The 22,500-nt window shown below is 46.6% G+C and overlaps 2 protein-coding genes across 16 annotated transcripts in view; both read left to right on the forward strand.

Annotated features, from left to right (window-relative positions):
• The window catches only part of hoxb3a (homeobox B3a), an 83,972-nt gene extending 71,804 nt beyond the window's left edge, over positions 1–12,168 (forward strand). For 14 of the 15 annotated variants that reach the window (XM_068336242.1, XM_068336243.1, XM_068336241.1 and 11 more), the window contains 2 exons: positions 5,652–6,349; positions 8,786–12,168. In XM_068336242.1, coding sequence (XP_068192343.1) covers positions 5,652–6,349; positions 8,786–9,645 — 1,558 coding nt within the window. In that variant the 3' untranslated portion in view covers positions 9,646–12,168. Of the gene's footprint in view, positions 1–2,214; positions 2,459–5,651; positions 6,350–8,785 lie in introns of those variants that run through there. The other variant, XM_068336252.1, reaches the window with a different exon arrangement.
• Positions 12,169–14,288: 2,120 nt separating this feature from the next.
• On the forward strand, positions 14,289–19,360 carry hoxb2a (homeobox B2a). The gene is made up of 2 exons (XM_068336257.1): positions 14,289–16,633; positions 17,979–19,360. Exons 1-2 carry the CDS (start codon positions 16,150–16,152, stop codon positions 18,746–18,748), a joined length of 1,254 nt encoding a protein of 417 aa, XP_068192358.1. The 5' UTR covers positions 14,289–16,149; the 3' UTR covers positions 18,749–19,360.
• Positions 19,361–22,500: the final 3,140 nt, after the last annotated feature.

Raw genomic sequence — 22,500 nt, forward strand, 5'->3', positions numbered from 1 at the left:
ATAATCCGTGTGCTTATTGCTCCACACGCACGACTCTTCCCCCACCGGTGCGCAGTGGGAGGAAAAGAAATTCACAGATAACCAAATCGCTGATTGGTGGTTTTTGGTTAATGAGTGATGAGGTTTTGTTTTCAGCAGTGGATCCTCCACAAAGAAAAGTTGCAGACGGACACATTTCAGGCTCCCACCCTCCACCCACAGCCACACCGTCCTCCGCTCAGCAGCCACTGACGAGGCTCTCTGTTGTCAAGTTGGGATGTTTACACACACACACACACACACACACACACACACACACACACACACACACACACACACACACACACACACACACACACACACACACACACACACACACACACACACACACGGTGTTGGGTGCGAGAAAACTCATAAATCTTACGTAGCCATAGCCGACAGGTTCTGCGTCCTGAATAATAAAAATAGAGGCAAGTAGGTGAGAGAGCTCTGGAGATACGGGGGGGTGGAGTACGTGAGATAGGTGAGGGAGGGGGGGTGAAATCAGTGTGGGACACCTTCATATTTTCATTTCCATGTTGATCTGTTCTGTTCAGCTACTTCACCTTCTTCTCCACATGTTGCTGCACCTCATTCCTGCCCCCCCCCCAGTGTGTTTCTGTCAAAACAACCCCCCCCCAACACCCACCCCCCCATCACCAACCATATTGTTGAATTTCTTTAAAAACAAGTGAGAATGCTGAAGGCCTGATTCCCCCTCCCTCTCTGTTCTTCACACTATTTTTTCTCTCATGTCATTTTCTGGTTTCCTTTTCATTTTTAGCTGCTTCTTTTCTGCATGAGCAGCAGCAGGGGGGGGGGGGGGGGGGGATGAGGTGTTGAAATGTTAACAACACAGAAAAAGAGTCTTGTTTGGATGGAGAGATGGGACGAGCTGCAGGAGGGCCTCTCAAAAAAAATTTAAAATTAAAATTAAAAAACATGGAAAAACAGGGAAACATAAAGGGACATAACATTTTAATGATTCATTCTTGCCTGATTGAAATACAGATAAAACATAAAAAGTATTTTGGGTCGTTATCTGTGTTGAGGTAACAGCTGACTGATGGCTGAGCCTCCAGTCTCACAGTCTAGTTTTTATTGTCTACATGTTGATCGTTTATTATATCATATATTTATTATACAGCCAGCTCACAAGTTTAGAGGTATTTGGCCTCCATCATGTAGCCTATGAGCTAGCAGTAAGAAAACACCCTGATGATGATGAAGATGAAGTCTCACCTACACACACGTTTAATATCAGGCTCAAATGAGGGATCCAACAAATGAAAGGGAAGCATCAAGTTCAGTTGTTCTGAATGAATCATGACACACACACACACACACACACACACACACACACACACACACACACACACACACACACACACACACACACACACACACACACTTTTTGGAAAGAAAGAGTGGTGGTAGGGTTGACTGGTGTGGGGCTAAAACATCTGTGTGTGTGTGTGTGTGTGTGTGTGTGTGTGTGTGTGTGTGTGTGTGTGTGTGTGTGTGTGTGTGTGTGTGTGTGCTTCACCTTCAGACACTGAAATTAGCATAATCTGTGAGTGACGCTCCCCTCTTTGATGGGAATCCACGCGTCCACAAGTCGAGCCCCGTTCTTACCCCCGTTCTTCTCCCCGTTGCCCCCGTGAGCGCGTCTGATACCCGATCTTGCTGTCAGTAACATAGTGGGAATACCCCCCCCCCCCCCCAAGGATCCCACCAGCTGCTAGCTGAGAGAAACAAGCCCCCACCGAGGCGGTCAGCCGACCGGAGACCGACGCCAGACCGTTACAGCCGGAGCGGACAGAGACCGGAGCCCCGCGGAGGCGCACGGAGGAGGGCAGGAGGAACCAGACCACCAGACCCACCCCCGGAGATGCAATGGGGTAACATGGTGGACCCGGTCCTCCCTGACTGCATAGCTGTCCGCCTGGCTGCCTGAGCCCCCCCGGGCTGGAGCAGAAAGTATTTTGAGGTCATTGTTATCATCCAGCGGCGGTGCAGCACACTGGTGCTGGGGCGGCGGTGGAGGTGGAGGAGGGGGTGGGGGCAGCAGGCAGGCTCCCGGTAAGCGCCTGCAGCTCCTGCGCTAGCTAGCCTGCCTGCAGCCCGCACCGAGCCGAGCTCTCATTCCCCCCCCACCCGCCCGCCGACGCGCTCTCGTCCGCCGGCCGTTCATGCCACTCGGTGTCCGGCTGGTCGCAGCGCGCCGAGCCGCCGCCGCTCTGGACCCCCAGGGGCGCTAAACTGGTGGAGCGGAGAAGAATCAGACAAGGAGGGGAGGACAGCCGGAGCCCGTTGCGCGTTCGTTTCGTTATTTATCACCGATATCGATCACCTATCGAACCTGCGTGAGGACTTCACCGTGATGTGGTTTTTCTGGGTCGGCGGGGGACTGGACCGGGACCGCCGGTGCTGAAGGAAGGTAAGCCGCGTCACAGGCCAGCCGGTACCGCGTTAGCTCCACAACCTGAATCACTAGGAGTGTGTTTTTGTGGCTGCTCAGTGATTTATGGCCCATATGACTCCAATCCCGGTTCAAGAAGAGTTCACAATGAGAGAACCCCCCCCTTCTTCACTCGGCCCTTCAATCTCTGTCTTCTTTCTCTCAGTTTTTCCCCCCAAATGTCTCCCACTATTCCACCACGGATCGTCCTCAGCCTCAATTATTTATTTACAAAGAAATGGCCGACCGTGTTCTGTGTCGCTGGAGCCCCCCCGTCTCCTCTGCGCGTCTGCTTTATTATCTGATGAGGTGTAACATTTATTTTAATTTAATATTTTGTATTTTTATTCACACATGGAGACTTTATTATCTGATCATTTCACCCTGGATTGGGGGCCATCGAACATGCCAACAATAGCCCCGACCAGGGCCCGTTCTGTGACCACCACTGGCCCTCTTTACCGTCCGTTAATGGGATGAAGGAATACACGGATTGTCTAACTTCATGCGTTCTCTGTCCGTCTCCCCGCTGCTGGGGCTCTTCATGGCAGGCGCCATTTGTAATTTTATATCCCAGGATAAAACACGGACACTGGACCCCCCCCCCCCAACCCTCACACACACATAGACACACACACAAACACACACAAACATCTGAGTGCGTGTGTGTGAGATGTTTTTTTGTTTGGGTGCTTGTCAGCTTAAGTGGATTATTCAGGGAGGCGTCTAGTAAAGTTGGTGATTGTATTAAGACGCAGCCCTACAAGGAAGGGCAGGAACATTACGTCCCTTTTAATGGCGAAACAGCGATATGATTTAATAACATATTCCTCCTACTCTCTCTCTCTCTCTCTCTCTCTCTCTCTCTCTCCCTCTCTCTCTCTCTCTCTCTCTGTCTCTCTCTCTCTCTGTCTCTGTATTCCTCTGAGTAAATAATTAGGATTCCAGCTTGTCTGCTGGAAAGATAAATGGCTGACATGTGTGACGTGCTGAGAGCTGGAGCAGGGCTGGACTGTGTGATTAAAAAAGAATTATTTTAGCGTGCAGCATGATGTTACATCTTTATGGAAACACATGAGTTCGCTTCTGAAATCGGAAGCAACCGTTGGTTTAATTTATTTATTTATTTATTTATTTATTTATTTATTTATTTATTTAACTGATTCGAGGTTGTTTTTTCTTTCTGGTATTTTCGTGTCCATTAATTTCGGGACTCTGACGCGTAATGAAGTGATAGCAGTGTGTGCTGGTGGTGAAATGAAGTGTGGGGTATAAATCAGAGCCGTGGTGGATCTGGGAGCCCGGGGCCCCTGGATGGACTATCTTTACCCCAGGAGCCACCCCCTCCCTGACCTGCTGGAGCTGTGGTGTGTTTTCTGTTCGTTTACCGGGACACCGGTCAGCAGGTCACCGGGCATACACCCGCCTCCCGGTCCACGGGAAACAAACAGGGTTCACAGCTGTGGGGGCTGTTCATCACCAACACAAAGTTAGATGCCCCCGGTAGTCCTCCTCCTCCTCCTCCTCCTCCTCCTCCTCCTCCTCCTCCTCCTCCTCCTCCTCCTCCTCCTCCTCCTCCTCCTCCTCTCCCCCTTAAACATTTTATCTCCAGAGGAGAAATGAATGCCAGGTGTTCCCTCGCGCCTGACAGGTCGGCCTCACGCGGCCACAGGCCCACCCCGGCGCTGATTGGCTGTCTGTGGGGACTCCTCTCCTCTCCTGGGGGGCCGGGATGGAGCTCCGACCACTCGACCCCATGAAGCACTGATTCGTGAAGCTTTTTCCGGCTGTTTTGGTTTACCTGTCGGTCCATTACCGGCCCCTTTGTTTAAACACCGGACCACGTGGTGATGGGACACAAACAGACCACACTGTCCGGTCGTTCCGTTAAAGAAAAAATATGTCTGTGTCCAGAAAACCGCCATTTTTTTTCCTGGCCAAAAACACAGATAATATTTAGAGAAAAATGATTTTCGTTTGGAGCAGATTTGTTTTAATGAATCCAAATGTATTTATCATCGGGTAAACAACAGGCCACGCTTTTCTGTGCTAATCTAAAATATAATAATAATAATAATAATAATAATAATAATAATAATAACAATAATAATAACAACAACAACAATAATAATAATAATAATAATAATAATAACAACAACAACAACAATAATAATAATAATAATAATAATAGTGGGGATCCACTAAGAGCGTGTTATTCACCATGATGCTTCCGGTGATAGACTCTTCAGAAAAAGGCAGACACAACACAGTAAATCATGTGTGTGAGGTGGGGGCTGACAGAAAGACGGTCCGACATCTATCACACAAAAATATGTACAATCGTATCATGACGCTATTACACAACCAAAGTAACAGGATACAGGACGGGGCAGCGCGTCATTAGAGTAGCATCATTCTAAATGTTATCATATTATACTGTTGTTAATAAATTAAATGTTGCTGTATTAAATAATGCGGATAAAATGTTGTCATGACGTAATAAGATAATTATATTACCACAATAAATACATTAGATATTATTTTTATTATTTTTACTATTATTATTATTATTATTATTGTTGTTATTATTATTGTTATTATTATTATTATTATTATTATTACTATGAGTAGTAATAGTAGTAGTTTAGTAATAGTAGTAGTAGTAGTAGTAGTAGTAGTAGTAGTAGTAGTAGTAGTAGTAGTAGTAGTAGTAGAAGTAGCAGTAGTATTAGTTGTAATAGTAGTAGTAAGTAGCAGTGCTATTATTAGTATTGGTATTATCACCACCAATAATATTAACAATAACAACAAAGCAACAACAACAACAATAATAATAACAATAACAACAAAACAACAACAACAACAATAATAACAACAATAATAATAATAACAACAACAACAATAATAATAATAATATTAATTATTATTATTATTATAAAGTTTATATATATTTAGATGTATTTGTGTGAGTACTGGGGGGAACACAGTTTGCCCTCCTTGTGCCCCCTCCGCTAGAGCATCTGCAGGCTGAGCACTGGGCTCAGTGGGGGAGGGGGAGGGTAAGGGGTGAGAAAAGAAAGCAGTGGATTCTATTCATGTCATGGTGCCTTTCATTGGAGGAAGATGGATTTATCTCCCTTATTTCTTTATTCTGCCTCTCCTAACCTTTCAGGTCAGATCGCAGGCGACCGTTGGGGAGACACCGTCACGTGACCCCCGGTACCAAATGGTCTTCCGGCAGCGGCTCTCAATCAGGACTGGAGCACAAGCAGACGCCACCCCTTCTCTCAGACATGCAGAAGACTTCCTACTACGACAACTCGTCGACGCTTTTCGGTGGCTACTCGTCCTACCCGGGGGCGGGGGCGGCGGCGGCGGCTGCCAACGGCTTTGGGGGCTACGATGCCCCGGTGCCAGTGTCTCATCACCAGCCGGCCTTCCAGTCGGGGGCTCATCTGGAGGTGGATTCCTACCAGCCCTCCGCCTGCTCCCTGCAGTCGCTGGGCAGTAACGGCCCCCACCAGCAGCAGCTCGCCAAGACCAAGGAGCTGAACGGTAGCTGCATGCGGCCCAGCCTGCCACCTGAACACCACCCCGGCTCCCAGGTGTCCCCTCCCCTGGCCCCCAACCCCAGCAACGGTAATAATAGCGCCCAGCAGCCGGGGGGCAGTACCGGGGCCTCCACGGTTTCTAAATCGGGCCCCAACAAGACGTCGAATTCTTCCTCCTCCGTATCGTCATCCACGTCGTCCTCTTCCTCGTCGCTGCCCCCCAACCCCACCCTGGCCAAGCAGATCTTCCCCTGGATGAAGGAGAGCCGGCAGACGACCAAACAGAAAAACTGTTCGCCCAGCAACAACTCCGGCAACGGTGTGTTCAACCCCCCCACCCCAAACCCTGAACCCCCCCACAGAACAACATGGCTTAGCACAATAATCACTCCTCCTTTCTCCTCCTCTCCTCCTCATTACTCCTCATTACCTTTACCTCCATCGATGTGGCCAGAGAGCTGGACTCAATAGATCATTTAGAACATCTCACTGGAAAGCGTGTTAGCATGAGAGCTAACAAACCCAGAATCAAAACCCATCATGCTTTGCAGCAAATCTGATCCGTGTGAACTAACGGACGTCACCTCTGCTGGAACGTTCCAGTCCAAAACCCTGGTGATGACCAGTAAGAGAATCCTCACCCATCGACGACCACAGGAAACACACATCGAGTTAACGTAGAGGATCCATATAAATATACTGTAGTTCTTTATATAGTGTGTATTAATACAACACATTGATAAAGATGAGGATCCCATCATGTCTGTGTGAACCTGAGGCGATGAGAACAGCTAGAATCCAGAGTTTTACAGACTTTGATCTGGATTAAGTTATCCTGTAACCATAATCTTGGCCTTTTTTGGATTAAATATCCAATCTATTATACATAAATCTTGGAAAAACAAGATAAAACCGATTAGATTAATGTTACCTGGGACAATCTGGATAATCATGTTCTAGATTCTTACATTCACTGGTACATGGATGCTTTAGCTGAAAAGCAGCACGGATATACCCGATGGGTGGATCAGGTGTTCACACTCCTCTACCTGATTCATAACATCATTTCTGGATCTGGCATCAATTTAGATCATTGTGAGATTAAAAAACAAACATACAAACAAATGCTAATGCTAATGCTAATGTAAATGTACATTCTCACCCCCCCACACCTCCTCTTCCTCCTCTCCTCACTCCTCACTGGAGCTGGTTATCATTTACCCTCCGATTGTTTTCCTCCTCTTCCTGAGAGCGACGCTGCAAGAACAAAGATATTAGCAGAATGAATTGAAGTGTTGTGGATGATAACAGGTGGCTTGATTTTTAGGGAGAGTGGCAAGCATTGATTTGAAAGGGAATATATTAGCAGGAGGGAAAAAACACAACAGGTTAGTAAATCTGAAAGTAATCTGGATGGATGAGAGCAGACATTCAGGTAATACGCATGAATTAATATCTCAATGACAGAAAATATGTCCCGTCTTAATAAATATGATTCAGATCCAAGGAGCTTTCAGGTAACGATGTGGAGCTGTGAACAGATTAGACTGTTTATCGATGACAATTTGAGGCAATCATTTAAAGATGCTTCCAGCCTGTGAGACGGATGATGTGATGACTTCCTCCTCCGTGTTTCTGTCCAGACAAATAAGAGTGAGCTGTTCACACTGTTGTGGAGAGATAGCGCCTCAGCGCTTCCTGAGAACCCAACTGTGTCAAACATCACCACAAAAACACACACAGAGTCACCTCTGCTTCATCCTTTATACATACTCACAGGAAGCTGTTAGCTGTTAGCCTTTAGCAGCGATGTAGCAGAAAACCAACGGTGGTGCTTGGAGCTCGTCTTGACTCGTCGAGTCTAGTCAACAAGTCTAGTCAACAAGTCTAGTCAAGATAGTCTTCTTCAATGAACCCTAAAACAGGTGGGTTTGAGGCTCGGCCTGCGCTGTACCCCCCCAGATAGAGTCATTCTGATTATCTGTGTGTGGTGACACTTGACTCCTGATGAAGACTCTTCCTCAGACCTTCATCACTTCCTGCTCGTCGCCCCCTCCGTGCTGCAGCTGCTGTTGCTGCAGGGGGTTTGTCTTTGAGTCGAGATGCAATTTAGCTGCCCTCGGCCGGTGTGGGGGGGTTACGTCTCTTAATAACTGCCACTGTTATGAAGTGTTGACAACTAATATCAAGCAATAATCCAGCCAGCATGCCCGGACCCCCCGGTGCTTTATTAAGACCCCGAATACTCTCAGTTCCCTCCAGCGCTCAGCTCCCGCTCTGGATCCGTTTTTATTTCAGCATGTTTTTGCCTCTTTTTGTACCATATACAGTAATCCCTTGTGCATAAACACACGCGGCTTCATTACATCACTGATTTTTTGTAGGTAGTCATGTGATACCGTACACGCATTCTATTGGCTGACAGCATCCTGAAGCGCGCTACGTTCCGTGAGTCTTGGAGTTCCGTGAGACACAAAAGTGCTTTAAACAGTCTATCAGAGTGTTTTAAAGGTAATACAGATAGAAGGTGGTTTAATATCAGTATGGGGGGGGGGGTTTATAAACCTTTAAATTAACGTAAATAATAAGATAAATAGTTTGTCACTATATTGCGGAATTTGGTTTTTGCGGGTGGTTCCTGGAACACATGAACTACGAGTAACGAGGGATTACTGTACTATAAATTTGTATATACTGTATATATTAAATTTTTTTGTCTTGATTGCCTTTATAATGTCTTCTCTTCTCTCCTCAGCATCAGGGGGGGCTGAGAGCGGCAGCAGCGGGGAGAAGAGTCCGACCAGCGGCTCGTCGGCGTCGTCCAAGCGGGCGCGTACGGCCTACACCAGCGCCCAGCTGGTGGAGCTGGAGAAGGAGTTCCACTTCAACCGCTACCTGTGTCGGCCGCGGCGCGTGGAGATGGCCAACCTGCTCAACCTGTCCGAGCGCCAGATCAAGATCTGGTTCCAGAACCGACGCATGAAGTACAAGAAGGACCAGAAGTCCAAGGGCCTGAGCTCCAGCTCTGGAGGGCCCTCGCCCACCGGCTCCCCCCCCCTGACCATGCAGTCCTCTGCCAGCTTCCTCAACTCCATGCACCCCATGGGAGGAGGAGGGGGGGCTTACGACGTCCCGTCCCCACCGTCCTTTGGCAAGCCCCACCAGGGGGTGTCGTACTCCATGTCCACTGCCTACCCCAACGTCCAGGTGAAGGGCTGCCCCCCTCAGCAGAAGTACGGCGCCCCCGATCCGGACTACGGGGACCCTCACCCCCACCACAGCCTAGTGCAGGCCAACAGTGCTGGCTATGGGACGCCCACCAACATGCAAGCCAGTCCTGTCTACGTGGGGGGTGGCAGCTATGTGGAACCCATGCCCGGCTCCGGGCCCTCTATGTACGGGCTAAACCACCTTGGCCCCACGCCATCCCATCATCAAACCATGGACTACAATGGCGCGGGGCCAATGTCAGCCACCAACCAGCACCATGTAGGCGGCGGGGGGCCCCCAGGTCCATGTGACCCTCCCACACACCCTACATACACCGAGCTGTCGGCGCACCACACCTCGACTCAGGGCAGAATCCAGGAAGCACCCAAGCTCACCCACCTGTAGCAGGTTCGGAACAAAATGACGTAAGAAGTAGTGAAGACGACCCCGAACGCGACGCGACACGAACCCCCCCAACAGACTAACTCTACTGCTACCACAGGACGACAGGAGAGACAGAACGAGACCCACACCAGCTATCCAGTGGTTTGTCCGGCGCTCTGAAGGGACCAATCAGTTGTTTGGTGTTGGCCAGCCCCCCCCCATCGACCTCATCCGTCCCTCCATCAATGTGATCAGGGCCAGAGCTCTCAGTGTTACAGTGAAAGTGCAGCTATGCCAATTTAAAAGAAGCATCAAGTAGCAGTGATGGACCCAAAAGGTGTCAGTAACCAGATATCTGTCTCCTACAAACATTATCCGACTTATTTATTGAGCTCATTTACCCTCTAGGGGTATTTTCTTGGTCCCAGAGGAGTGTAGAATATTTTAGACACCCCCGTAGAGCCACGCTAGGAGTCAGTGGTCGTCATCAGGCTAATGTTGTGGCACAGAGACGTATCAAGACCTGCATGACATCATGGAATCTGATTGAGTACTATTGATCGATTACACTGATAATCTACAGCACAGTCAAACTGCTCTCAGTCAATCGGTGTCAGTTTGTGACTGAAAATATTTCTCAGGAACCAGTAAACTAAAGGAACAGACAGAAATCTCACAACCCAATTGACGGGATTCTTTTTCATTCTCCTCTGAGGGTTTCTGCTGCATAGCTGGACTTCACCAACTCATTTGTGTGAGGGAGGGGTCTGATCACATGTAGTGGTTGAGCTAGTCTGTGGATTTAAAATGATACCTTCATAATAGTATCCCGCCCCCCCCACCCCCAAGACATACACACATGCAAACAGCTCTCCCGCCTGGTAAATTAAAGAGTTGGGATTTTAATGGGTAGTTAACGAGGTGGCTAGATTGATGAAGTTGGGTTCCCACCCCCTCAAGGCGGCACATGCTGCTGTCAGCTATGTGGAGGGTTCTGCCTCTCCATCGGCCGCGGAGACGCAGCGTTCCCTCTGTAGAAACCACTGGAAGGGCTGGACGCCACTCTCTCCTGTCGCCTCACGCCGGTCCTGTCGTCATCCTACCAGTCCAGCCCAATGGAAATGCCCACACACACGCACGCACACGCACGCGCACGCACACGCACACACACACACACACACACACACACACACACCTTCAATCAGTTTAACAGGGTTTAAGAAGCCACTAGCTCAGAGGCTCCATCATAGACACACATGTGTGCTGAGCTGCATTCAGTTTTAGCACTCCTTCACACACACACACACACACACACACACACACACACACACACACACACACACACAGCAGTGCTAAGCTAGGCTAAGCTAGCTTCCTTTCATCGACACACAGACAGCTGTTGACATCTTTAAACAAACACAAGAGAGGAAATGGAAATGTTTGAACGCTCTCGTTTTTAGCACATCATCGACACAGGGTAAATAATAAGAGAGGAGAACACTATTTATTTATGTGGGGGCGAGTCGGTGCCCTCCCCTCTCTCACTTTGAAAGGGATTGCTGACATGAGTGGACACACCGGTGTGTTAAAGTCCACATTTTGTATTGTTTTGTTTTGTTCTCACATATCTTGACTTTCAAACGTGGATACAGGGTATATAGTTGAACAAAAATGCGTGTCCCAGAAGTCCGAGCTGCTGTGTATGAAACACTTTGGAACAGCTGGGTTTATTTGTCTGAACTGTCAGGGCGGTTGGCAACACACACCCGGCCCCGCCCGTTTCTGGAGCACAGAACGGGTGTGTGTTGCTGGTGTGTGTTGCTGGTGTGTGTTGCTGGTGTGTGTTGCTGGTGTGTGTTGCTGGTGTGTGTTGCTGACTCTCTCCCCGTCTGGAGGTAAACCCGGTGGACTCTTTCTAAAAGTGCTCATTTACACACTCCTCAAACCTGGGCAGCATTGTTTGCACTTAGAGTTTACATTTTGATGGTTAAAGGTGAAAAAAAATAAAAAATAAAAACTTATTTTGAAGATGGAAGGTCCTCCAATCAAAGCGTCCTTCAGTAATGTTTGTTCAAATGAACATTCATATATAAATATTTATTTGTTATAGCCAGTTTAAAAAGACTTTCTGTTTTGTATTATTATTTATCCTTCATGTATTTATATCGAGAAAAAAATACTGTACTTTTTTAGTATTTACCTGTTATAAAAGAAAAAAAACAGCGTTGTTTCTTCTTGTCCATTGTACTGAAGTTACAATTTTTAGTTCTTGTACTTTAGAATAAAATAAGTAGTTTTTTTTGTTCCTATAATGACCCTTGTACGTAAATGTTTTGGCTTGTACGGGGAAAAATGCAAGGAAGGGGATCGGTGACCTAACCGGGCATAGTCATAAGATTTAGACAAACTATTAGCTGGAAAAATGAACGAGTCTTTTTGAAGAAAAACAACTTCTTTGTTTGTCCTTTGTAGCTAATTTTTCTTTCATTGTTGAGAGAGTTGTCTGTCAAACAATTCTTTAATAAAAATGTTATCTTATTCAGAGCTGTTATCACTTTTTCATGATATTTAATAGTGAAGAAGTTCACAAATGGTGTTTATAACACTAGAAAAGGTCATTTTGTGGGATCTTGGCTACACTATTGCACAAGTGTCATGGCAACACGTAAACAAAAGTGTACCTGGTTAAAATGACTCCTGTGGAAACAGAAATAATCATGGAGCGGGATTAGTCATCAAATCGTTAACGATTAATGAAGTGTTCCATTCATCTTTCATATATGTTGTGTGATGGATTCATACGTGTTGTGTGACGTCTGATGGATTCATACGTGTTGTGTGACGTCTGATGGATTCATACGTGTTGTGTGACGTCTGATGGATTCATACGTGTTGTGTGACGTCTGATGGATTCATACGTGTTGTGTGACGTCTGATGGATTCATACGTGTTGTGTGACGTCTGATGGATTCATACGTGTTTTGTGACGTCTGATGGATTCATACGTGTTGTGTGACGTCTGATGGATTCATACGTGTTGTATGACGTCTGATGGATTCATACGTGTTGTGTGACGTCTGATGGATTCATACGTGTTGTGTGACGTCTGATGGATTCATACGTGTTGTGTGACGTCTGATGGATTCATACGTGTTGTGTGACGGCTGATGGATTCATACGTGTTGTATGACGTCTGATGGATTCATACGTGTTGTGTGACGGCTGATGGATTCATACGTGTTGTGTGACGGCTGAATCTCACATGTGATATTGACGCGGCTTCTTTCGAGCCGTTCATCTCTGTTTACGTGACGGTACTAATATGATGCTGATGATCAATACCTCAGACTCAAGTGGACGTGAGTCTTAAGGAGAAATTCATTCTTCATGACTCAAAATAAGGAAACAATTTAAAATTGGACAGTTAATTCTGATCTTATTTCCAAAGCTTTTTTCACGTGAGCCACAGCTCCCCCTGCATGAACCCCCTCACACCTCACAGTTAAATCTAACAGCACCAAGGAGACATGTGGTCTGAACTGATGAAGCAGATTCTTGTATGAAATGTGAAAATGGAGAGAAAGACCTGGAGGTGTTGTGTTTGGAAGGATAGTCAGTGCAGGGATCAGGTTCTAACCATGCTTTAGCTTCTGGTGGTTGATCTATGGTCCCAGAGAAGAGCTGGAGAAGCCTATCAGAAGCTCCAGCAGGTGGGGGGAGGTGTACATCAACTTCCTGTCATCTAGTTTGACCATGATGACTCATTTCTTACTAATCAACTAATCCCCTGTTTGACTATTGGGAATCGTCACCCCCTAAATTACTGACTGTTTTAATGACCTCCTGTAACGCTGTTCCTTGACTTTTTACTTTTACTTGACGATTTAGTAGAGGATCAGTGGAAACTAAAATATAACTAAAATATAACCTCAGCCTCATCACGTGGTCTCTAGCCCAAGCTCCTCCCCCTCTATCTATCTATCTATCTATCTATCTATCTATCTATCTATCTATCTATCTATCTATCTATCTATCTATCTATCTATCTATCTATCTATCTATCTATCTATCTATCTATCTATCTGTGTGCTGGAGCTCAGGGCCTGTGAGTAGCATAAAACTTGAGACATAAATCAGTCTGCCATAAATAACGGCCACACTTCTCTTTACATCTCCGTTGGACTAACAGACAATAAAAACACCAATAAGCAGCGATTGGATCTAATTTATTGCCTCATAAAAACAGACGGAGAGCTCGGCTCGGCTTCAGCATCACAGTCACTCCTGATAAGAATACAGTTGGAGCGGAGAACGCGTTAACAGCCAGTCCCTGACAGCTCCTCTGGTCTGGAGTCAAACATCACCGCTGACACTCAGAAACATCACGATCTACCGGTCTATTAAAGTATAATAATAATAATAATAATAATAATAATAATAATAATAATAATAATAATAATAATAATAATTAATATTAGTAAGAATAATAAATAGAAGTAGTTATAATAATAATAATAATAATAATAATAATAATAATCATAATAATAATAATATTAATAATAATTTGGACCAATCAAAAGTGTAATAACATTTTAAAGTGGACAGAAAGTAGCGTTACTCTACCATACCCGTTCACAGTAACAAATGCATAAAAAAGAAAATTAAATCAAAGGTCAAATCTTCGTCTTCTTCTGCTGCCCTCCACTAAAAATAAAACTGAATTAAAAAAAAATCACAAAAACATTTTAAAAAGTGAGGAACAACAAAATGAGTGTGTTGCTGTTGGAGCTGCGTCTGCTTTGTGAGTCCGGCCAGCCTCGGCCTACACACTGCTTTTTGCACTCAATGGCTCTCACTCCCACACATGTTTTTTTTCTGCCCTCTCAGAGCTGGGGGGGGGGGGGGGGTGAAGCCAAATGGCATGGGAAAGAGCCGGAGCCGGGACAACGAACCCAAAGAGGCTGTGACCATTTATAACGTTATCTGCGCCAATTCTATTTTTGTTTTTCATGAAGAGACAAAAAATATTCCTGCGTTCTAGTCGCGAACATTCTTGCGCGTAAATGTAGAGCAGAAATAAAAGTCCAAACCCTGGGCCTGAGGGGAGCGGGATGTTTTCTTGTTATTTATGGAGAGAGAGAGAGGCTGCTGTCAGGCTCTTTGCAGGGAGAGAAAGATTGATCACCGCACTTCTGTTTTTTCCACTCGGGGCTCCTCGGGCCCTCCCCATAATAGGCTATCCTCCGCTAAACTCCTTCCTGATCCCTATAAAAAGCTCCATGTGCGTCTTGCTGAGTCTGAGGGCTACTCAGCACACTCTGTCTCACAATTAGTATTCATGCTACCGATGCTGTGTTATCATTTTTTTAATATTTGGAAGAGCAGGAGGCCTGCGCTCTCGCTCCCTTTCTCCATGTTGCGCGGAGCGACCTGGCTCTGAACTCTCTCTGGGTAAACACACCGAAGATTTTAACACATCCATCCCGCTGGGGAGGGAGAGAACCGCTGCATCAAGCGGGAGGAATTCTAAAGCTGCGCGTTGACCAGTCCAGTGAGAATAAATTTAGACAGTGGCTATTTCTCAAATAAATACTCAAGCTTAATAAAGTCACGCATCTAATCCCAGATATATAATTATAAAACAATTGCATCTTGTAGAAAATATGCAGTTACATACCAACAGGCTCCTTCTTTCTGCACAGTTAAATCTAGTTCCTCTCTGCCCTCTGCTGAATGGATATCTCCATCCACTTCTCCTGAGCTACATCCCATCTAAACCCTTCAGCAGGTTTCCCCTGAATAACGTCTGTTTTATTAATGATTGAATGTTTCAAACACTTTTTTTTTCTTCAAAGGAGCCATATTGTAAACGGTTCCTCCATCCACCGAATGTTATCCGTCATTACATCACCCAGAAGATCGCAAAAAAAATGTGGGAGAGATGCGCTTTTGTTTGTGCGTAAAACCGGCCTGGGATGCGTCGACCTGCCGCCCACAAGGCGCACATGGCGACCGAAGCCCCCCGTCCCCCAGAATTTACCCCCCGGTATGAGGACACAATAGCTGCTATCCTGTCATGTATAGCTTCTCTTTGCCACAGCATTTGGAGTAGAAATAATAATGCTGCTTCCTACAACCATCGCCGCCGCCAGGCCCGGGCCTCCGATTGGTGGATGTGGAACACATGACCAGGAATTGGCTGCAAATTCGCCCCATAGTTGTTCAGTTTAGCCTCCCAGGTCCCCATACGCTAGTAATATCACCAATATACACAATTATTATTTAGACACCGCATTTCCGCCATTGCGGTCGGGAGTCTGTATGCGCGCGTTTTTTTTAATTTCTTTTTATTTTTTAAGAAGCCATATTCTGTTTTGTGCGTGTGTGTTTGTATGTGTGTGTGTGTGTGTGTGTGTGTGTATGCGTGTGTGCGCGCGTGTGTGTATGTGTTTGCTTTTTTTTATTTTAGGGAAGGGATTGTTCGGGGGTCTCGCCGTTTGAGGGTGAAACCGGTTTGAGGGAGCTATGAATTTTGAATTTGAGAGGGAGATCGGTTTTATAAACAGCCAGCCGTCCCTCGCAGAGTGCCTGACGTCCTTCCCTGCCGTCCTGGAGTCATTTCAAACTTCATCAATCAAGGAGTCGACAGTAATTCCGCCTCCCTTCGAGCATACCATCCCCAGCCTCAGCCCCTGCACAGCCAGCCAGCCGAGACCGACTGCTAGGAGCCAGCAGAGCCGGAGATCATCCGCCACTAATGGCCTCCAGACGCACCACCTCGGCGCCCGGCACTCATGTCCGCCCGGTCAGGCCCCCGCCACGGCCACGGCCGCCCCGGCTGGCCCGCTGGCCCACGAATTCCCCTGGATGAAGGAGAAGAAGTCCTCCAAGAAGTGCCCTAAGCCTGGGAGCGGCTCCGGCGGTGGCGGTCCCAGCATCACCCCCGCGTCGTCCACCCCCTCGCCGACCGCCTCCGGGTACGCGTCGGCGGGCATCGAGTCTCCAACAGGTCGGTGTCTATGCGGGGATTCGGGAGCGAGGATGGGTGTGTGTGTGGGGGGTGTGTGTGAAGCGTTTCCCATAAATTTTCACTCAGCATCTTCATTTCCAGCTTATAAAGAACCCGCTACCCCCGTCGTGGATGTGGATGTGCTTAGGGGGGGATTTTCTCCTCAGTGTGTGTGTGTTGTTGCAGAGAAGGCTCGCCAGGGAAGCCATATCTGAACCACTGCATTATGCTGCAGTGGTTTGCACACACTCCAGTCATGCGCTTAAACATGCACACATTACGGTGAACACAAATCACCTCCATCATTCTTTTTGGATGCATGTGTGGAATTTAGTTTGATAGAGTCCAAAACATTCACGGATCATTTACATAATCCCATCTTTTTTTCCTTTAGAATGTTTTAATGCACATAAAGAACAACAGATTGTGTTTTTATTTGTGTTGAATATTTCTGCTGCATCTTTGTGTTGATTTCGGGTGCTGTTGGATTGTATCATCAGCAGCAGCTTCACCTCCATCAGCACCACCACCTCCATCCTGGCATTATAAATTCATAACACAACTGAGATGGTAGCCATATTGGATAGAGGTAGGAAATATAATGGCGAGGGGAAGCTGTGGGGGTGGGGGCTGGGATAACACACATCCACACACACAGACACAATCTCATTTCCTTCTGCTTTTTACCCTGACCCCCATAAGAATCAGTGTATTTCTCCAAATTCCCCCCATCCCTCCAAACACCCCCTCCACTCATTTTACAGGAAGTCTTTATTCTCTCCATTCTATTTTCTGATCTCATTAAAGCCATGCAGTTTTATTTTCTCTTACATTCTCACACTTCCCTTCACATTTCCTCCCTATATATCCCATAATATATTCTTTTCCCCTTCTTTTGCACCTCTGTGAAGAGAGCACACGCTGCTGCATCTCCCACAACCCCAAGCTCACATTTGACGATCCAATTCTGCATTTTCTTTCTTCTCCATATTATTTTTATTCTTATTTTCCAGCACCAAATCGCTCCACTCTTACACTGATGGTTTGGGCTGCTACTGTAATTGGATGGTGTATTTTATTTCAGGAGTGTTTTTATGAGACTTTTCTGTGTTTCATTACAGTTTTATTACAGCCGGGGGGGGGGGTTCTCCTCGATGCTGAGGCAGACTATTTCTCGGCTTAAAAATCTCGCACGCAATAAAGTTTTACAGGACTCTCATGGCAACTTGGCTCGAAATAACACATTAAAGTACAAGTAAAAACAGAATCGCTTCAAACGGGTTCTCACTATAAATCTGCCACATAATTATTTCCTCCTTTATTTCCCCCCTTTATTTGGCCGCAGACCCGGGTCAGGTCGGTGTGGACGCCGGAGGAGCCGGGTCCCGCCGGTTACGCACCGCCTACACCAACACGCAGCTGCTGGAGCTGGAGAAGGAGTTCCACTTCAACAAGTACCTCTGCCGGCCCCGGAGGGTGGAGATCGCCGCCCTCCTGGATCTGACCGAGCGGCAGGTCAAAGTCTGGTTCCAGAACCGGCGGATGAAACACAAGAGGCAGACGCACCACCGGGACGGGGGCGGAGGGGGAGGCAACGAGTCCAGCGACCCGGGCGGGTTTGAGCCGCTGGAAGGGGCCGACGCGTCCTCCCCGTACTCCAGCCAGCCGCTGGAGGCCTCCGGTACCGGGGAGGCTGCGTCGGAGAGCGAGGCGGGGAGCGGCAATCCATCTTCGGCCGCCTACGCCGGTGACAGCGCGGACAATGCACAGCCCACGCCGGAGGAGGGAGGCCGTTTGGGGGCATCTGGCTCCACCGACGCGCCCACGGCCCGACGCTCACCCACGGCGTTCACCGCCACGAACTCGGGTGACAACGCGGGCCTGATGCGTTCCGGAGCTCCGGCGGCGGCAGAGCCGTCGTTCCCCGAGCAGCGGGACTCCTCCGCCGGATCGTCCTCCTCCGCGCTCCCGGACCTGACCTTCTTCGCCGGGGAGGACTGCCTGTCGCCCAGCCTGCAGAGCTCCCTGGACAGCCCGGTGGATTTCTCCGAGGAGGACTTCGATCTGTTCACTAGCACCCTGTGCACCATCGACCTGCAGCACCTCAACTTCTGAGAATAAAAACAAAAACCCAGATGAGTGGAGGAGAGACCGGAGAGCCATCGACGGAGTCTGAAAAGCGTCAAAGGGCAACATTCCTGGAACTTTTCTAAATGAAAATTATGTTCATTTTTTAAAATATAATATGTGGTCTTTTTTGCCGATTTTACTTTGTGATTTTAATGTAGTTTAAAATATTTCCCCCCCTATTTTAACATCGAAGGGATTTTTTTTAAATTCACGATTGAAACGTTGTGGATTTTTTTCTCTCCCCATGTCCAAATTTCAGGTATTTATTGTTTTGTTTGTTTTTTAAATTCTGTTAGAATTTTGAACACAGTGGATTTTATTTGGTTATTCTGGTGCAGCTTCGTGGATTCTAAAAAAACTTCTCAGGAACTGTTCACGGTGCAGATGGATGGACTGCTCTTCCAAAATCGTAACGGACGAATAAATTCATTGTGTCTCTGCAGGAGACGAGAGGAGGGAGAGACCCTGCTGACGACCCGAGTTTTAGACCCTAGTTTATTTATTGAGATTCTTTATTAGTGAAAATCCAAATTATTTATTGTACACATATTTTCATAGTGTAATGATAATAATAAAATAAAAACACAGAAACATTTACGACGTGGCCCATGTTTTTTTCCATAGCCTTTATTATTTTGAGTGGGAATAATCATTTGAAAAATTGACGAATGGGATGCACTGAAGAGTTGCTTTAAAATTCTTAGTTTAAAACAAACAAAAAAAGAGAATCTACCAACTTATTCGTTAACCTGCTGTTATTATTTTATTTGTAATTATTATATTACTGCTAATATTATTGAACATTTTAATGCAGTTATAGTATATTTTATGAGACTATAATTTACAGGTTTTACCCCCCCCACCAGTATGTCGTTACAATGATGTATTTGACGTTTTTATTTTCTTGTTAATGTATATTTAATTGTAGCTCAGCGTGGGGACAGAAGTGGACTTTTCCACCCCTAACGGACACAGACAGATTGTCTCCGGATGCTGCGGCTCACAGACAGCCGTCGGAACCCGTGAAAACCCGTGAGAACCCTTGAGAACCCGGTGGGAACGCGGGAGTTGGTCTCCACAGCGGCCGTGTTGTTTCCCGCGCCGCGCGTGGGCTCCACGTGGCCCCCGGCTGCCTAAAGCTAACGGTTAGCGCGGCTCCACCGCGACGGTACCGGACACGGTGTGAGAGGGAGCTGGCCTCGGTGTAGCCCCCCCTGACCGGGGATTAGCACACGGTAACGGCCGCGGAGCGCGGTTCGGAGCCGGGTGTGTGCGTCAGGGGGGGGGGGGGGGCAACGAGCTGCTGCTGCTGCGCGCAGTCAAAATGGCGCTGAAGACAAAGCAGGATGTGAACAATGAGCAGTGGCAGCCATTACAGGGTGACTGGCTCCCCTGTCAGGGGGGAGAGGGGGAGAGGGGAGGGGTGAGGGGGGGTGAGTGTATCTCTGCGCGTTTCTGTGCTGCTGGCGCGCAGCTAAAAGGAAAAGGAAAAGCTATGGGTCACAACACAACAACACAACAACACAACAACAACAACAACAACACAACAACAACAACAACAACAACACAACAACAACAACAACACAACAACAACACAACAACAACAACATTACTATTATTAATAGTAATAACCATAATACGATTTATAACGTTTGACTTTATTTGTGAATTCACTGATTCTAGGTGATAAATGCACAATTTATCACTAATATTATCATTTTATTGCAGTTTTAAAGTGAGCTGCATGTTGTCACATAAATCCTTTTAATTTTTGTTGTTTGTTGTTGTTTTTTGGGTTCAATTACTGCATTGTGGGAAATGTAGTCTTTGGTCAAAGCCCACTTTTGACCTATTTATTTTTGATCACTGACCTTTTATGGGCCACATCATTTGCTTTCGTCATCCAGCACCTTCTAGAGGCTGAGAAACATTAAGATTCACTTTCTGCTTAGCCATTTAAAGCCTGATCACCATTTATCCTCAGACCACAAAAAACATTAAAATAACAGAAACATACTCATATACCCATCGTCATGGTGAGGGACAGATTCTAGAGCATCATAACAATCAAAAGACAGAGTCCAGTCAGTATTTGTTTCACTGTGAGACAATCTGTAGTCTGTATTTAATCCACCTGCCTCCAGATCTCTTCTCCAGATTTGTCTGAGGATCTGCAGCGATGAAATTGGTGCAACTTGGATATGAGAGTTTTAAATATAGATTTATTCAGAAAAACAGAGCAAACAGAAAGGGGAAACAGCGCTGTGTTCAGGGGGACTGGGGTGTCAGCAATGTCACAGATCACAACTCAGATGTTTCATGAAGATGGCTGCAACCAATCCAAATTTCTAATCTATGGGTTCAAACATAATTCTTCTGAAAAGATGAAGCAGCCAAAAAAACCCCGCCCCGAGGGATCTGGAGCGTGGGGGTGTTTCAGACAGTGGTGTTCCCTTAGTGCTGCTAGCAGCACTGGTCCTTCCTCTTCTGAGCTAATTTTTAATTGTTTTTGAAAGAAAATGTTTCTGCCGTGAGCAGTAACGGTTAGTTTCCGACAGGTTGACCTCGGCTTACGTCAGTAATTGGTTCCAGGAGACGTGACGTAAGTCAAAAACAATGTAAGTCAAATGATCATTTTTGAAACAGCGTAAGCTGACGTATACCTGGATTTGTTCCTGTTTTTATTTGCAGATATTGTTGTTTTCTGTAGCTTAGGGTAGCAGTTGTGTTTGCAATCAGTTTTTTAATTTACCCCAAATTTATACAAAAATCCTTCTGTGTGTCGTTTTACTGACACTCCAGCGACAACTAAGTTCTAGAATACATTTTTAGTTACATACTTTAGAAAAACACACTGATTATTTGGATGAGGTTCTGTGACCTATGAACCTTCTGAATCAGACGTCACTGAACTCTGAATCACCAACTGAACTGCTCTGTTTTCAGCAGCGGGGCGTGGCTCTGCTCAAGTCAAAGTCAGCTTTATTGTCACGTGTACCATTTATGCACGACACACAGCACAGATGAAATGGCAGTCCTCTCTGACCCACGGTAAACAGGCAGTACAACAGGCAGTACAACACAGACTAAACAACACAGGCAGTACAACACAGGCAGTACAACAGGCAGTACAACACAGACTAAACAACACAGGCAGTACAACACAGGCAGTACAACACAGGCAGTACAACAGGAAGAACAACAGGCAGAACAACACAGGCAGAACAACACAGGCAGTACAACAGGAAGAACAACAGGTAGTACATCAGACAGTACAGCACAAAGTATGAGCTGAAACACAAGGGATGGTAAACATCTTTATATACACTCTTTAATCCCGTAGGGGAAGTGACGTGTGTCTAGTCCCTGAGTTGGGGGGGGCAGAGAGGTATCAGGTGCTGGCGCTCTGTGCACCTCATTCACCTGGGACTAAATCGTCCTATCAGACAGACAGGATTCTAGAACCTACTAAACCATTGTCTGCCAGTCAAATGTAATGAAGTGTTTGTGTGTAACTGAACCTGTAGTGGTCCCAGGACTCAACCATGGGGGACTCCTCTGTTCTGGAGCTACGGCCCCCACTGAGACTAAGGTACCATTCAGATACATAAACTAGCGATCAACGGCCATTTAATGTTTCCGGCTCAAACGAAACGACCACCAGAAGGATCTAAACCTGCAGTGAGCTTCACTGATTGGCTACAACCTGTGAGCTGCTGAAGCACTTCTGGAACACA

Source organism: Antennarius striatus, chromosome 16, assembly GCF_040054535.1.
Source record: "Antennarius striatus isolate MH-2024 chromosome 16, ASM4005453v1, whole genome shotgun sequence".
In the NCBI taxonomy this organism is placed as follows: Eukaryota; Metazoa; Chordata; class Actinopteri; order Lophiiformes; family Antennariidae; genus Antennarius; species Antennarius striatus.

Bases quoted from the DNA above. Each gene is read 5' to 3' on its own strand.
- hoxb2a (XM_068336257.1), top strand. From the start codon at position 16,150: ATGAATTTTGAATTTGAGAGGGAGATCGGTTTTATAAACAGCCAGCCG. The intron at 16,634-17,978 runs GTCGGTGTCTAT...ATTTGGCCGCAG, and splicing joins GGGCATCGAGTCTCCAACAG to ACCCGGGTCAGGTCGGTGTG.